Source organism: Ailuropoda melanoleuca, chromosome 10 (assembly GCF_002007445.2).
Source record: "Ailuropoda melanoleuca isolate Jingjing chromosome 10, ASM200744v2, whole genome shotgun sequence".
NCBI classification, from domain to species: Eukaryota; Metazoa; Chordata; class Mammalia; order Carnivora; family Ursidae; genus Ailuropoda; species Ailuropoda melanoleuca.
Genome location: NC_048227.1, coordinates 72,031,103 through 72,047,643, shown reverse-complemented (window position 1 = coordinate 72,047,643; position 16,541 = coordinate 72,031,103). Strand labels below are relative to the sequence as shown.

Below are 16,541 nucleotides of genomic sequence, written 5' to 3'. Positions count from 1 at the left end.
GGCAAGAAGAACCAAGCTGCTCCTTCATCAATTTCCTTAGAAATCACCTCAGCTAAATAGCCAATTTCATCACTCACAAGTTCTATCTCCAACAAAGCACTAGAACATAAACATGTCACCCAAATTTGTTACCATTTTATCATAAGGATTGCCTTTTAGCCATCGTCTGATAGCACATTCTCCATTTCCACTGGAGACCTCATCAGGTCTTTCCCATCCATATCTATTCTCGAAGAAGAAGCTTTCTCTATAGCTATCCTCTTTTCCTTATGAGCCTTAACTAGAATTGCCTTTAAAATTCTGTTGCTAACAATTTAGGTTTTTTCTAGCATGTACCTCAAACTTGTACCGCCTCTACCCATTACTCAGTTCCAAAGCCATTTTCACATCTTTAGACATTTGTTACAGTAGCAATTTCTGTCTTAGTTGGTTCCTGCTGCTATAACAGAGTACCATAGATGGATGGCTTATAAACAACAGAAATTTATTTCTCACAGTTCTGGAGAGTAAAAAATTCAAAAATCAAGGCACTGGTTTGATTTTAACAGTGTTAAAATCTGGTTTTAACAGAGCTGGTGTCTGGTGAGGGCGAGCATCTTGTTGCAGGCTGCTGACTTCCTTGTGTCTTCATGTGGCAGAGAGGGTAAGAAAGCTCTCTGGCTTCTCTTTTATGAGGACACTAATCCCACTCATGAGGATTTCACCCTTACGACCTAATCACATCCCAAAGTCACATCTCCTTATACCACACTGGGGGGCAGGATTTCAAGATATCAGTTTTGGGGGGAGAATACAAACATTCATCCATAACACAAAGCCAGACAAAGACATTATAAGAAAACTCTACGCCATTATCCCTGATGAACATAAGTGCAAAAATCTTCTATAAAATACAAGGAAACTGAATTCAGCAGTTCATTAAAAGAATCATACACCATGACCAAGTGGGATACAAGGATGGCTCAACCTATAAAACCACACAATGTGATATACCATATTAATAGAACAAAGAATAAAAATTTTGTAATCATCTCAATAGATTCAGAAGAAAAAAATTGAAATAATTCCACACCCCTTTGTGATAAAAGCACTCAACAAACCAGAAATAGAAGGAAATTATCTCAACATAATAAAGGCCATATAGGAAAAGTCCATAGCTAACATTACATCCAATGGTGAAAAACTGAAAGCTTTACCTCAAAGATCAGGAAAAAAACAAGGATGCCTACTCTCACCACTTCTGCTTAACATAGTCCTGGAAATTCTAGCTAGAGCTAAGAAAAAGAAATAAAAGGCATCCAAATAAAAGCAGAAGTAAAATTATCCCCCTTTGCAGATGCACATGTTCTTATATGTAAGAAACGCTCAAGATTCCACAAAAAGCCTGTTCTAACTAATAAATGAATTCAGCAAAATTGTAGGATACAAACATAAACATACAAAAATTATTGGTATTTTTGTACACTAACATAAATTATCTGAAAAGAAAATTAAGAAAATAATTCCAAGTCTGGGGAAGGTGGGGGCCACTGAGAAATGCAATCCCTATCAAAGTCCCAATAGTGTTTCTGGAAGAAATAGAAAAAAACAATTCTAAAAGTTTACAGAGCCACAAAAAACCCTGAATAGTGAGAGCAAACTTGAGAAATAAGAACAAAGTTGGAGACCTCACACTTTCTGACTTCAAAACATATTGCAAAGTTACAGTCATCAAAACAGTATGGTACTAGCATAAAGACAGACATAGACCAATGGAACAGAATAGAGAGCCCAGAAATAAATCCACACATATATAGTCAACTGATCTTCAATAAGAGTGTCAAGAATACATAATGGTTAAAGACAGACTCTTCAGCAAACATGTTTTGGGGAACCCTGGACATCCAAAAGAATAAAACTGGGCCCTTACACCACACAAAAATCAACTCAAAATGGATTAAAATTTTGAAAATTTAAAACTTAAACCTGAAACCATAAAACTCCTAGAAGAAAACACTGGGAAAACACTTTATAATATTGGCCTTGGAAATGACACTGAAAGCACGGACAACAAAGGCAAAAATATACAAGCGGGACTATATCAAATAAAAGGCTCTGCAGAGCAAAGGGAACAATCAACAGAATAAACTTAAAGAATGGGAGATAATATTTGCAAGGCATATATCTGACAAGCGTTTCAATCTGGAATATATAAGGAACACCTACAACTCAATGGCAAAAAAATAATAACCCAAATTTTAAAAACAGGTAAAAGATTTGAGCAGACATTTTTTAAAAATCATACAAAGGCTAAAAGGTATATTTAAAAAAATGATCAATGTCACTGTCATCAGGGAAATGTAAATCGAAACCCGAATGAGAAATCACCTCACAACTGTCAATCTGGCCAAGATAAAAAAAGACATGAGTTGGTGAGGATACAGACACATAGACTAGAAACTCTTATGCATTGCTGTTGAAATGCAACACCTGCAGCCATAATGAAAAGCAGAATGAAAGTTCCTCCAAAAATTAAAAATACAACTACCATATGATCCAGAAATCCCCATTCTGGGTATTTATCTGAAATAACTTTAAGTAGAATCTCAAAGAAATACTTGGCATTGTATATTCACAACAGCTAAGAGGTGGAAGCCACCTCAATGTCCACTGACTGAAGTACAGATAAAGAAAATGTGGTATATACATACGGTGGAATATTATTCAGCCTTAAAAAAAGGCGGCAATCCTGTCATATGTGACGACATGGATAAACCTCAAGGACATTATGCTAAGTGAATTAAGCCCAGCCACAGAAAAATATACACTACAAGATTTCAGTTATATGAGGTATCTAAAATAGTCAAACTTACAGACGCAGAAAGTGGAATCGTGTTGCCAGGTACTGAGGGGAGGGGGATATTGGGAGGTGCTAGTGAGTAGGAAGAGTTTCAGCCAAGCTAGACAAAACAGTTCTGGAGATCTGCTGTACAGCCCTGTACATACAGTGAATGAGATTGTACAATTAAGAATTTGTTAAGAGGGTAGATTTCAGGTTGTGTGTTTTTTTTCCACCTAACCCAATAATAATCATAATCATAAACCCAATGAGTTATGCCAATTGCGGATGAGGAATGAGGACACTGAAGCTTGGGGGAGCTGCCTAATGTTTGTCTCTGTACCCTCTGGACACAGTTTCTGAAATGGTGAATCCTCCCCTTTACAACCCACATTTTTTTAGCCTTATTCAATATCCAGTTACACCTGCCTTACTCCTTCCTCTCCCTCATTCCACACTCACTAAACCTCAAGGTCAAAGACTTTCTCTTTCTTTTATTATCTCTCTTACTATTCCCCAGAGACCCCTGAAGAATATTTGGTCTACTATAATCACTAACAAAAGATCAGTCGAACTGACTCTTACTTTTGTAGAACATAAAAGTGCCCCGGCTAAGGTGCTCTACTGTTCTTTGGAAATATGGATGCTTCCCTTCATTCTTCCAGTTTCCACGACATCCAGTGAAAAGCACTGTCCCATAAGTCATAAAGTAGAAACTTGATTGATCGACAAGGATTCAGAAGCAGACATAATTTAGCAAAACCCAGTCTGGGCTTTTTTCCAGAAAATTTCTTTTAATATGTTAGAAAGGTGAAGGANTTAGCAAAACCCAGTCTGGGCTTTTTTCCAGAAAATTTCTTTTAATATGTTAGAAAGGTGAAGGAGAGGGAAGCAGTTCTCACATTCAACACTCTTGGAGACTACTTTGGCAGGAATTTATTTTGTGCCCAATATTAAAAAAAAAATCATCATCTTAATGATGCAAGTGAAAATAATAGAGGAAACTTAGTTTCGTGGCTCACAGGATTTGATTTCCTCTATTAGCTAGAGGCATGCATCATTGCAGATTTGAAATTCCTTCATCTCACCTCTCTGAATCTCAGAGCAATATCTGTAAGTCCCACCAAAGAGCGTTAATGAGCCACAAAAAGATGGTCAATAGACTTTTCTCCTTCAGACTAAGAATCTAGTTAGTGGTAGAGAGGTTAAGGATGGCATTCAAGTTCACCTCTTAGATTTTTAGGCCAATTTCTCTTTTTAAAATGTGTCTGTTTTCAAGAAAAAGCTAAACAGTATATGGTTCTTGATGGCCAATCTAATATTAAAGGTAACTGTCCCTCTCTGTACTTAAAATGACCTCAATTTGTAACTACCTGGATTGCTTCCAGAGTCATCCATAATTTAATTATATTTATCCCTGCTCACCTAGAAGAACTCAAAATGAAATGGTGACTTTGGTTTGTGAGGTCAGAATCAATAGCCATTAAGAGAATGAGGAGATTTTTAAATCCAGGAAAAAAGCAAGTACTTAAAATATCCCTTGCCTCAGCCTCAAAATTCTGGGTTCTCAGACAACTCAGATATGGGGGAATTTTATCATGAGGCCCTGTACAGCTTTAGTGCCCGGAAAGGTAGGAGTTAATACAAGAGTTGACTGTCGATCAGGATAAGAGTTAAAAGTTCAGCTTTCAGAGTATTTTGGACTTGCGTGGCACATTTAGAGAGGCAGACAGATCCTGAAGGAGGACTGAAATAGATGAAAGCTATAAGATAAGAAGAAAATTCTATGTAAGCCAAGTGTATGAGTTTCTCTAATCATGTCATTGGCATCATGTAAATGCCAGACACCATTTATATACAGCTTAGATATAGCAGATGTTGGCATTTAAGTATAGGTTGCCTGAGAGAAAATTGCCCTTGAATGGAAGAGGAAGTTTACTGGCAGAGAAAAATGATTTTCTCAGTTAACAGTTATAACCCCAATAATAGAATTGTTTTCAACCAGAGGTTGCGGGGTGGGAAAGGAGGAGAGATATAATGATACTTCAATTCCAATCTAAAAAAGAAAAAAAATCAGCTTCAGTTGAAATTGCGGATGTGTGGGTTGTATACATAGAACCTTCTCCTCCCTCTCTTCTAAACCTCAAGGCTTCATGTTAAATGGAACAAATCACATCCTTCGTGGTTCTGCTCTGTTTGGTACAGCTGCTTGCTGCAGGTGGTGCCCTAAAAATATATTGTTTGTTTATTTTGCAATAGAGCAGTCTGCTGAGTGCTACCTCAGAGGGCAACAGCTCCCTTCTCTTTCTGTCAGTGAACCAAATGATGAAAGACGGAGACCCCCGCCAACCCTGGTGTGGAAAGGCCCCAGTAAGAGGCACAGGTGGTGCTTGAGGCTCAGCTTCTGATGACTTCCATTCTCTTTGGATTCATGAAACAAAGCTGACAAGCACACTGTCATCAGAGCCTCTGACTGGGTCTCTGCGAAGCAAAGCCAAGCAACAAACTGCCTTTGGTGGGAGAATCGAGGTCCTTCTCTAGAGATTAACATCTGTAAGCATATGGGGTTTAAAGGGAAAAAGAATCTGCAATGGTTCACAAAAAGAAAATAAAAGTGAAGATTAATCTCAGGTAAATGTTCATGCAGAGATATTGAAATAGAGTTTTCAATAGTTCTTTAGTTTATAACTTAACTGTTCGGATAATTTTTCCAGCCATACTGGCAGGGTGCTCACAGTTAACTCTGTTTGCCTCACAGACTGGTTGACCCAACACAGTGGTTTATGTGTGAAATTGTTTTATACGCTAGAGTGACAATGATGATGCATAAAGTTATATCTTCGTTAATATGATTCTCAAGTCCCTCCAACTCAGTTCCAGATTAAGTACCACAGCAACTCTAAAGCTTTGAAAAAAAAAAAAAAAAAAAAAAAAAAAAAAAAAAGTGGGTACCATGTGGCCACGTGATTCTAATTCAGGACCTCAGACTCACAATTGAAGGACAGTAAAGGAGTGGCTAGACATATTTTCTCATTTAGCTTTGGCCACTCCTTTACCATCTTTTTAGTATTCAACCTCCTTTGACAACTTGTTTCAAGCCTTTTAATTTGTAAGCAACACAGACTTTCCTAAATTTGTGAACGAAGCACAGTGCTGAAAATGAATACATGAACAACTGCTGGGTCACTGACACGGAAATTTTTTGTACCTCACAGTATAATTTCACTTAAAATTGATTTTCATTGTAACATATATTAGGACTAAATCAACCTAAACATGATATGTAACTAAGAGAATGGTATAAAATTACAGCAAATATCATTTGTAAGATTTAGAAATTAGAAAAAAGAGAGAGAATCTGCCCATAATTCTGTGATGAAGAAAGAAATCAATAGAGTTATGGAAAATGGGTCGGACAAGTGAAGATAAATGACGGGAAGACACAGGATAGTTGGAGGTAAAAGAAACAATTTGTATTTATAAAGTTGCTGATAAGAAGCTGATTAAACTTAAAAGGTGGAGGACTAAGAATCAATAAGGAGAGGGGAGCAAGGTAAAGATTTCAGAATAAAAGAAGAGATAAAGAAAACCAAAATGTCCTTGGAGGCATGATACTCTCTAATTAAGTCCTTGACTTTGCAGCCATATTTGCCATTAGCATTAACCAAAATCATCAGGTGACAAGTAGCTGCCTCATTAGGTACCATAATGATATAATATTGTGAATAAAGTTAGCAGGAAATTACAAGTGATAGACAAATGTGTGCAAAAAGTTGTGGTCTAACCCTAACCTTTCCCCCTTTTTTATGGTGCTTTAATTGCATTGGTTAAAAGCAGCTAACTAGTTCTTTACAATATGCTCTCTAGCCAAGTCTAAGTTTATTTAGATGCTGTACATGGACAAGCTTGATTGTTTGAACCAAAATGGGAACATTAAACAAACATCACAGCCCTCACTAATAACACCGGGACTTTGCTGTCAAGTGTAGAATCCTTCCTTCAAGATGAAGCTTGTGATCATTTTGTATGGCTTGTCTGGAAACTTCGGTAGATCTTACGTTTTAGTAAAATGTTTTTTGCTTTTCTAAAAAAAAAAGTCGTGGTCTTGATTCTCAGGGAATTCGACAATGGGTTGAGAGTCACAATAAAGGTCAGAAAGGAACAACAAAGGTCAGAGAAGAACAAATGATAGAGTTGGGGCAAAAGCAACCATAATGCTGTAAGGGCAGGAATAGGCAGGAGGAGAGTGAAGACTTGGAATCATATACCCAATTGTTTAGAAGAATGTGTGGGTCGAGAATAGCAGAGTTTAAACTCCTATTTATAGGATTGGTAAACACAAAAGGTGCAGGAGGAACATTACAGATGGCTCTTTTTCTACTATGTAAACACTATTTAGCTCAAGTGTGTTTGCCCATATTTTTATTCTTTTTCATTCAAGTATAACATGCTAAACAATAAATTATCCCTCATATTATAGCTGTCATTATCAATCGTCTTTACATCCTTCCTTTGAGAATGCCTTGTTGTTATTTGAAAACACTGACACATTCCACTATTATTATCCTGCCACTGTGTTTAGAAGTTCCAGTGAAAGGGAAATAGCCATCAAAGACTTATTTCTTAAAAACTTTTTATCATTATAAATGATCATGACAGGAAAGACATCCTAAAAGACAATGATATTATATATTACAAAGGAAGATGGTAACCCTTTGTTCAAGGCCAATAGCTTGTCATGTTTTTCAAAAATTACTCTGTTTTACTATATTTACATATACTTATTTTTCTGAAATAACTTCTGATTTAATATGCCTTATTATTTATTCTCAGCTAAGTTTATAATTATAAGATTAAATATAGGAAATGGAATTGTACATGGTTCATGTACAAAGAAAACCTTTCAAAGAAAACCTGATTCTTGGTAATTTGTAGCAATTAATAATCCTCACTACCTTCTTAAATAAACTGGCATTTTTAGTCCATGGTGTGCTAAGCATTCTCACAGATCAAGGGATATTATGCTTCGGGGTAAGCAAATGCTTCAAACATTATGTAGAAAAGCAGATATTGCACACTGATGATAATGGTTGATATGGGATAAAACTTGCCCCTGTGTAGGCTAGTGTGTTGGTACACTACATAGTATCACACTGGCTGTAAGAATCACAGGCGTATCTGGGGAGTGAGTAAACTTAGTGAGATTTAGTTCATTTTTGCACATCACTGTGAGTTCATCTGAAAAAAATCATAGTATTCTCAATAAGCAATGGAAGATACTGAGCTAAGGAGAAAAGAAATAACACCACCTTTATTGTTTTCAGGCAATTTCTTAAGAATTATCTCATTTAGTTCATAATTATGAAATAGTTTATTATACAGCTGAGTGTAAGATTTAAGGATTGCTACTCCAAGACTGTGAATATGTTACCTTATATTTCTGACTTTGCATGGAGGGAATACCAGAGAATATTAAGAGCAAAAAATGTCTTAGACTTAATCTGACTTTAGAGGCTATTCAAGTTCTTGCACTTTGCTTCTTTGTGGACACGCAGAACTGTTCACTAATTTACAAGGGCACCTTTTCAGAAATAAAAGACCATGAGAACTGATTACTCAGGGCTTATTTTTTTACCAAAACTTGATTGATAATTGTGGATAAGACATCAGGGTCCTACACTATGAGTGACAGTGTCAAAGTGTCTTTATTATTGTCTAGAGGAATTGAGAGTAGGTTAGAATGTTAAACACGTGCCCATTTCAGAAGTATCAGTACATCTTGGTATTTCTTACTATTTAGGAATAAGCCCAGTTCAGGCTCTAAAATTAATTTGTGTACTGTTGTTTATATGTTTTGCAGCCCTCAACTGTGCCAAGAAATGTCCTTTCCTGAGCTATTTATTGCCTTCATTCTCTGATTTCAGTAACTTTGTCACTGGAAAAATCCTGTGTTCAAAATGGTGATTTGGTTCTTCTTCCCATATTTTTGTGAGTATTTGTATAAATTATTCTGATGTTACAGAAAGATAAATCACATTTATTTCATTTCTTATTACTGCCTTTTGACAAGTAGGTCTATGTATCTGAGTACCCAGGAGAACTAGAGTTGGGCAGCATGTATGACATTCAAAGCCAAGCGGCAAAGCTGTTGACCATCCTAGGAGCTAGGAAAGCAACCAAGTGCTTGTTATTTTGTCCATTTCCATCACAGGCAGCAAGCAATTCTGTCCTAAGAAGAAAACCTGTAGAGTCACGGACGCTGGACTAGGAATCAGAAGACTCAGTTTGGGCTCCACACGCACTCACTCTTTGGTGTGGAGGTACGGCAGATGCAGAGTCAGTTCACAGATTCAGTACTTGATCACAGGGTAGACTCTGCAGTCCTGGAAGGGAAATGACTCTCAAAGTCATTTCCAGGAGCTGGTGGAGCAACTGGAGCTCTGGTACCACTAGTATTACAGAATCTCTTTTTTTTTTTTTTTTTTTCACCAAACACCATGTGTTTCTGAGCAATTCAGGACAATAGAGGGATCAGTAGTGAAAAGAAAGGGAAGGCACTGATATTTCTGGTGAAAATTTTCAAAACGACACCCACCTAGGTCCTACCTCAAGCCTTAAGGGCACAGAATTTCCAGAAGTAGGTCATGTTTATGGTAATCCTTTAAACAAGTGAGTAAATAATTTCTATTCTCAGCCAGCATTAAGAACCGCTGTTTTAGAGTAATTTGATACTTAAAGGCCTTTAAGCATCTCCACTCCCATATAACCTGAAAGAATTTTTAATAATTCACTTAAAAACTCTGTATATTTGAAATTGATGCTTGATATTTTTCATTTTTATTTTTTTTAAAAAATGCATTTTATTATTATTTTTTTAATCGTTATACCCAACTCATGACCCAGAGATCAAGAATCCCATACTCTACTGACTGAGTCAGTCAGGCACCCCTTGTCATTACTTTAAATAGTTGCAAAAGGGCTATTTATTTTGACATATTATAAATATTAATATCTTTTAAAGAGCCATAATAGTCTTTGAAACCCATACAATGAAATTTGAATACCACTGTGACTTGAAATTCATCTTCTTTCATTTAAAAACATGCATCCCTTCAAAACAATGCAAGTTCGTCACTCAGATTTACTATTTACTACTTGAATAGCAATGTCACGAAGTACATTAAAATCAGGACCCAAATCTTTGACCACCAAAATCTTTGTGAATATGTCTTTCCAGATTAAAGAAGGCATCAAAGTGCAGTGTGAGCAATAAGGCAACTCACTTTTGTCCATGCACCATGCACTTCATCAACATCCAAAGAAATATTCCTGTACCATTCCCAGCACAATCCCAGATTAACTTGGATAAAGTCTTTTGAAGTCTTGAAAATTCCTCACCAATGGTATTCCCAAGCAAGTCTTAACAAGCCAAATATCAAATATATATCATTAACTGGGAATAACTGGAAACATATGTGGTTCCCTCCATGTGAAGGCACGTTTTATCTTCAAAAAAATTTTTTTACCATCTGTTAAACAATGATTTCCATTATTTTACGTACTCTAAAAAATACAAAGTTTTCTGAATAGGGAATAGACATGACTGAAGGATGAACTTGACAGTGATCCTGTTTTTAGCTATGAACAGCGCACCAGGTATTAGAACCTTTTCTAAAGTCATTTATGATGTTCCTGTTAATTTGTATATGGTTCCTTAGCCAATTTTTATAGTTGTGGAAAATAGTAAGCTTATTAACGTTTTTACCAGTATCCTCTGCTGGTATCCTAAAAATATTAATCAATCTGCTGTGAACTTAGAAGTGTGTTGGAAGTAAAGGAAATTAAGGAAAACAAAACCCAGCAATTTTGGTTGGAGGAAGCTTAGCTTAAATAATTTAGAGATATTGGTCCTCTGGAGGGAATCAGAGAAAAGAGGGATTAAGTATTTGTTTCTGTTTTATTTTGTTTTGTTTCCAATGTTTTATTTGAAACTGTAACATATATTTTAAAACATAAAGTTACTTCCTTACTGCTATAAATATTTTTCCTTAAAGCTTCATTTATTTACATTTCCACGTTCATCCTGTTGGTCATGGGAAGTGAGGTACACACACCTCCATTCCCCTCCCCCACAGCAGACATGGCTAATTAATCATGGCGTTCGTTGCCACTGAAGAACTCTGAATTTGGGGGTTTCAGGAATCCATTTTCAACCAGTTGCTGCTGGCTCGCAGGCTGAAGTCTCATTCCTAGCCTTGGTATCAGAGGAATACTTGGGTCAGCAAGTCCATCCTCCCTATTTACTAGCTAAGACATCTTGGGAAAGGCTTTTCACCTGTTTTGCAGCCTCACAGGACTGTGACACAAATCTAAAGATTTAATTCCTGTGAACGCATTTTGTAAACCAAGCAGTTGCAATCACATGTTGTTTGAAGAATTCGGCTTAATTCTTTTGTAATGGGAACAACACTCTCTCTGTAGTTCATCTCCTCCCTGGCTCTCCATACATATTTACTCGATCTATTTTGTAAGTGTGGGTTTTGTTGTTGTTGTTGTTTTATTAAAGCTGTGCACACCTGTATTCCTTTTAAATGCAATTTCTGATACTAACTAGAAGAAAATGCTACTGAAGGAGGAGAAGGCTAGAAGTCTCACACCTGGCTCATCATTACGGTGTTCTGGCGGTCCTCTCTGCTCGGCTGGAGGCTGTGTGATTAATAGCCCCTCTTCCCAATTATGTGGATATTATACTCATCTTCCTTTGGCTGTAGAAGGAAGATATCTTATGTATGTGCATTGCAAATGTGGCCTTTGTGAATGCTAATTTCCAAATCAGCTAGGAGTTGATTGGCAGAAAACCGAATTGCCAGGGGTCAGGAATCTGTGAAGAAAAGTCTGGGCGATCACGACACATCTCAAAAGGCAAGAGAAACAAAAGATAAAATGAACTTATGGGACTTTATCAGGATAAAAAGCTTCTGCACAGCCAAGGAAACCAGTCAAAAAAACTAAGAGACAGCCCACGGAATGGGAGAATATATTTGCAAAGGACACTACAGATAAAGGACTGGTATCCAAGATCTACAAAGAACTTCTCAAACTCAATACACGAGAAACAAATAAACAAATCATAAAATGGGCAGAAGATATGAACAGACACTTTTCCAATGAAGACATACAAATGGCTAACAGACACATGAAAAAATGTTCAAAATCATTAGCCATCAGGGAAATTCAAATCAAAACCACACTGAGATACCACCTTACGCCAGTTAGAATGGCAAAGATAGACAAGGCAAGAAACAACAATTGTTGGAGAGGATGTGGAGAAAGGGGATCCCTCCTACATTGTTGGTGGGAATGCAAGTTGGTACAGCCACTCTGGAAAACAGTGTGGAGGTCCCTTAAAAAGTTAAAAATTGAACTACCCTATGACCCAGCCATTGCACTACTGGGTGTTTACCCCAAAGATACAGACGTAGTAAAGAGAAGGGCCATATGCACCCCAATGTTCATAGCTGCATTGTCCACAATAGCCAAATCATGGAAGGAGCCGAGATGCCCTTCAACAGATGACTGGATTAAGAAGCTGTGGTCCATATATACAATGGAATATTACTCAGCTATCAGAAAGAACGAATTCTCAACATTTGCTGCAACATGGACGGCACTGGAGGAGATAATGCTAAGTGAAATAAGTCAAGCAGAGAAAGACAATTATCATATGATTTCTCTCATCTATGGAACATAAGAACTAGGAGGATCGGTAGGGGAAGAAAGGGATAAAGAAAAGGGGGGTAATCAGAAGGGGGAATGAAACATGAGAGACTATGGACTATGAGAAACAAACTGAAGACTTCAGAGGGGAGGGGGTGGGGGAATGGGATAGACTGGTGATGGGTAGTAAGGAGGGCACGTATTGCATGGTGCACTGGGTGTTATACGCAACTAATGAAGCATCGAACTTTACATCGGAATCCGGGGATGTACTGTATGGTGATTAACATAATATAATAAAAAAAAATCATTAAAAAAAAAAGAAAAGGCTGGGCAAAGTTGGAGGAAAGGAGCTAGAGAGATTTGGAGTGAGTCAAGAGCAGTAGCTGGGAGAGAGCAGTTTGGGAAAGCAGATCCCAGCCAGACATCCTGGAAGAGAGGGCGGCTCAAAGACTGGTGGAAGCAAGGAGAAGCAGGAGTTTAGCTGACTTTACAGAAAACGGGGTGGATCTAAGAAGACATTACACCAGAAACTGCACAAACTGTATTCTCTGTCTACCATTTCCCCAAAATATACCTATTTGCACCTGGTTTGTATCCTGAGGAAGAATCTCACCCTATTTTTGATTTGTGACATTGTCAAGGTCAGGGATCCTGTCATTTGTTTCTCAAGATGCCAGCAGGGGACATGCACTCAGGAAGGGTTCACTGGACCCGACTGAATTGAATGTTGGATTGTCTGGGGGATTATTTGGGGAACATGAAAAGGGGAGGAGCAAAGATTGAAGACACCATTTCATCTCTTAATCAGGATAGTAGAAGTGACCAGAATGACTATAGAAAAATCTAGTTGGCAGGCTTCCAATTAGTAGGCAGAAAAAATTGTTCACGGTAAGTCCCATCTTGGTTTCCATTCTAAAACTCTAGTTAAGATATGCTAGGTTTTCTGTACAGCAGATGCTTTCAGCCTGAGGCTGGCTAGACAACAGCAAGCCCAAAGACAAAAAGGGTTTTGAAAATTCTCCAGGTAACTGGCTTGGGTACACTGTTGCTAACTGACTGTCAGGTGATCCATAGTCAGCATTGCCAAAGAAAAATGCGCCGCCGGGCGGAAGAACAGGTGGAAAGGGGAGAAGTAAAGATACCACATTCTGGAGCGCCTGGGTGGCACAGCGGTTAAGCGTCTGCCTTCAGCTCAGGGCGTGATCCCGGCGTTATGGGATCGAGCCCCACATCAGGCTCTTCTGCTATGAGCCTGCTTCTTCCTCTCCCACTCCCCCTGCTTGTGTTCCCGCTCTCTCTGGCTGTCTCTATCTCTGTCGAATAAATAAATAAAAAAATCTTAAAAAAAAAAAAAAAAGATACCACATTCTGTGATGGCTTGCTCAAACTATTTCTCTACTCAAATAGGGACAATGTAGACAGCAGTGAGAGCTAGTAGATTGAATTATCAGTCACATCTGCTCTTCGGGGCACTCTTTCCATCTTTGCATTCTAGCCACTTGGCATTTACAGATGATTTTACTTTGGGCAGTATGTCAGCCTCATGTCCTTTATTTATTTATTTATTTATTTATTTATTTATTTATTTATGCAAATTACCTGTGTGCCAAATTTTATGTGGGTATAATAAATCTATGAATATAGTTTATACATACACACATTAATTCAACTAACTCTCTAAAACAGTCACATGTAACTATCCATGCACTTAAACTATATCCTTACAGCATCCTTGACCTATAAGTGGAAGTTTCCAAAATGCGTGGGTACAGTAAAAAAGGGACTTCCAATGAAGGGATGTTTTATCTAAAATCCCCCTCTAATATATTATCTGTCCCCAAATACCAGAAACGTTTTATTTTTCCTTTGTAAGAATGAATACTTCATCCAAATGGATTTTAAATAATGAAATGACTTTTTCCATCCCATCAAATCTAACTTAGTTTTACTTCAAGATAATTAAAATGAACAGTTTTAGAGTTTAAGAGTATTGTAGAAGGGTGTATTTGTTAAGAAGTGTCTCTGGTTGCACATATTCAAGGGAGATCACTCAATGCTTTAGCCAAAACATAATTCAAATACCGTGGAAATAATTTATGCTGATCTCCCAAAATTTACATTCTCCCTTCTTCTTGGCCATTTTGCGGTTGGGTGGGACTGTGTGATTAGTTCTAGACAATGGACTGTGAACAATGATCTTCTCTTCTCAGGGAGAAGCATTTTTGTGCCAGTGTAGATAGTCCAGATCTACCTGTGCTCCCTGGCGTGGCAACCCACGATGACTGCGATGGTGGCTGCCCCACCAGCCTTGTTTTCTTACTGACAGTGATCGGCAGAACTTTCTACTGACCCACAAGAATAAACCTTTATGGTTTTTAGTCACAATGATTTAGTAATGTTTACTAGCACAGAATACTTAGCCTACTGTAATTTATGTGTGTGTATGTGTATGTGTGCGTGTATATAAACATTCTTCATTTAAAAATTAGTAACTATGTATTAGTTACATAATCTAATACATATACATTCACATGGTTTTATTAGTTCCAGAAGAATTTTATGTGAACTAGTTGATGCCATTCTACCCAGAACGTGTTATGTCTTATTATTTAAGAATTGTGAGTTAACATCATTTCCAAAGTAATTGACTGAAGAAAGACTCAAAAAGCAGATTCTATTTGCATAATTTGTCATTAACAATTTTAAGGCTATGCACAGCAGTTTCAGATCTACATGGAGTCTAAGAAAAATATATGTAGATCTGTACCTACAGGATATATGAGAAATAGATGGAAACATGTATAATAAAGTTGCCTTTATAAATCCTACAAAATTATGCATTTAACCTTAGTAAAAATCCTTCTAGAGGAAAGGATGTGTTTATTTAATCTCTTTGTCATAGTGATACAACATAAAATAATACATTTTTTTAAAAGATTTATTTATTTATTTGAGAGAGAAAGAGAGAGCATGAGTCGGGGGAGGGGCAGAGGGAGAGGGAGAGAGAGAACCCCCAGCAGACTCCCTGCTTAGCAGAGAGCCTTAGCCGGGGCTCTACCCCATAACCCGAGATCATGACCTGAGCCAAAATCAAGAGTGGGGCGCTCAACCGACTAAGCCACCCAGATGCCCCACAAAATAATATGTTTTATATAACAGCCATATATTATACAAATATGTTCTATAAATACTGTATACAAATACAAACTCCTAACGCCCCGGTAGAAGGAGGGGTATTGATCAGTTTAATACTATGAAAAATGGAGGCATGATAGTCCTATAAGTAGAATTTATGAAAAGCTGAATTGTTTTGAAAAAGCAGGGAAATGATAGAAGGTGATGCATTGTACTCTGGCAAAATCTGGGAAGAAGAATATGGGTAAACGGAGAGGAGAATTCCCAGGGCTAGACGCACAGGCAGAAAGAAGTACTTGAGGAAAAATGTCCGTTGAAATCTTACACATTTAGGCACTGTAGCATGTTAGTTGTGAAGACTCTCTGATCTTTCTGCAGGAATCTTTGGAAAAGTCTTATTTACCAAAAGCCAAATGATCAAACCTTGACTGGTTGGATTTCTTATATAAAATGCTGAAGATGCCAAAGCCTATTTACTGATTTACTGATTGATGACACTTTACTATGCCCTGGCTTAACCTGACAAATCCCTACAGAATGGGGCCTTAATTAGAAAAAAGCAAATAGCCACACTTTATCCAGATTCCATTTGTGTGCATTAAATTTGCAGGGAAATAAAACAATTCCAGAAGCACTAGGAGTGGTTGGCGGTCAACACTTACTGCGAGGACAATCTGGAGGGAACTGTGAGCCACTTCTATGTACTGGTACTCCAGAAAACACCCTGAGACTGTGATGTAGCGATGGTCTTCTGGGGCCCAGTCTGGTGCAGGTGTCACTGAAGTCACCGTACATCCTGGTCCATTCTCCATCCACCAAGATCGGTGCATTGAAATATTAAAAGTCAGGATAAGGTCTGTTTCCTGCA

General features: G+C 37.6%; 1 protein-coding gene and 1 long non-coding RNA gene across 5 annotated transcripts in view; one reads left to right on the top strand and one right to left on the bottom strand.

The window, feature by feature from the left end:
- NKAIN2 (sodium/potassium transporting ATPase interacting 2) overlaps nucleotides 1–16,541 on the bottom strand; it is a 968,851-nt gene that overhangs the window by 164,005 nt on the left and 788,305 nt on the right. For all 4 annotated transcript variants that reach the window (XM_034669080.1, XM_034669081.1, XM_034669082.1 and 1 more), the window contains one exon: nucleotides 16,336–16,536. In XM_034669080.1, coding sequence (XP_034524971.1) covers nucleotides 16,336–16,536 — 201 coding nt within the window. The remainder of the gene's footprint in view (nucleotides 1–16,335; nucleotides 16,537–16,541) is intronic.
- LOC117803981 lies at nucleotides 4,932–16,416 on the top strand. The gene is made up of 3 exons (XR_004628120.1): nucleotides 4,932–5,449; nucleotides 8,679–8,806; nucleotides 16,284–16,416. It is a non-coding gene; the product is annotated as an uncharacterized LOC117803981 (long non-coding RNA).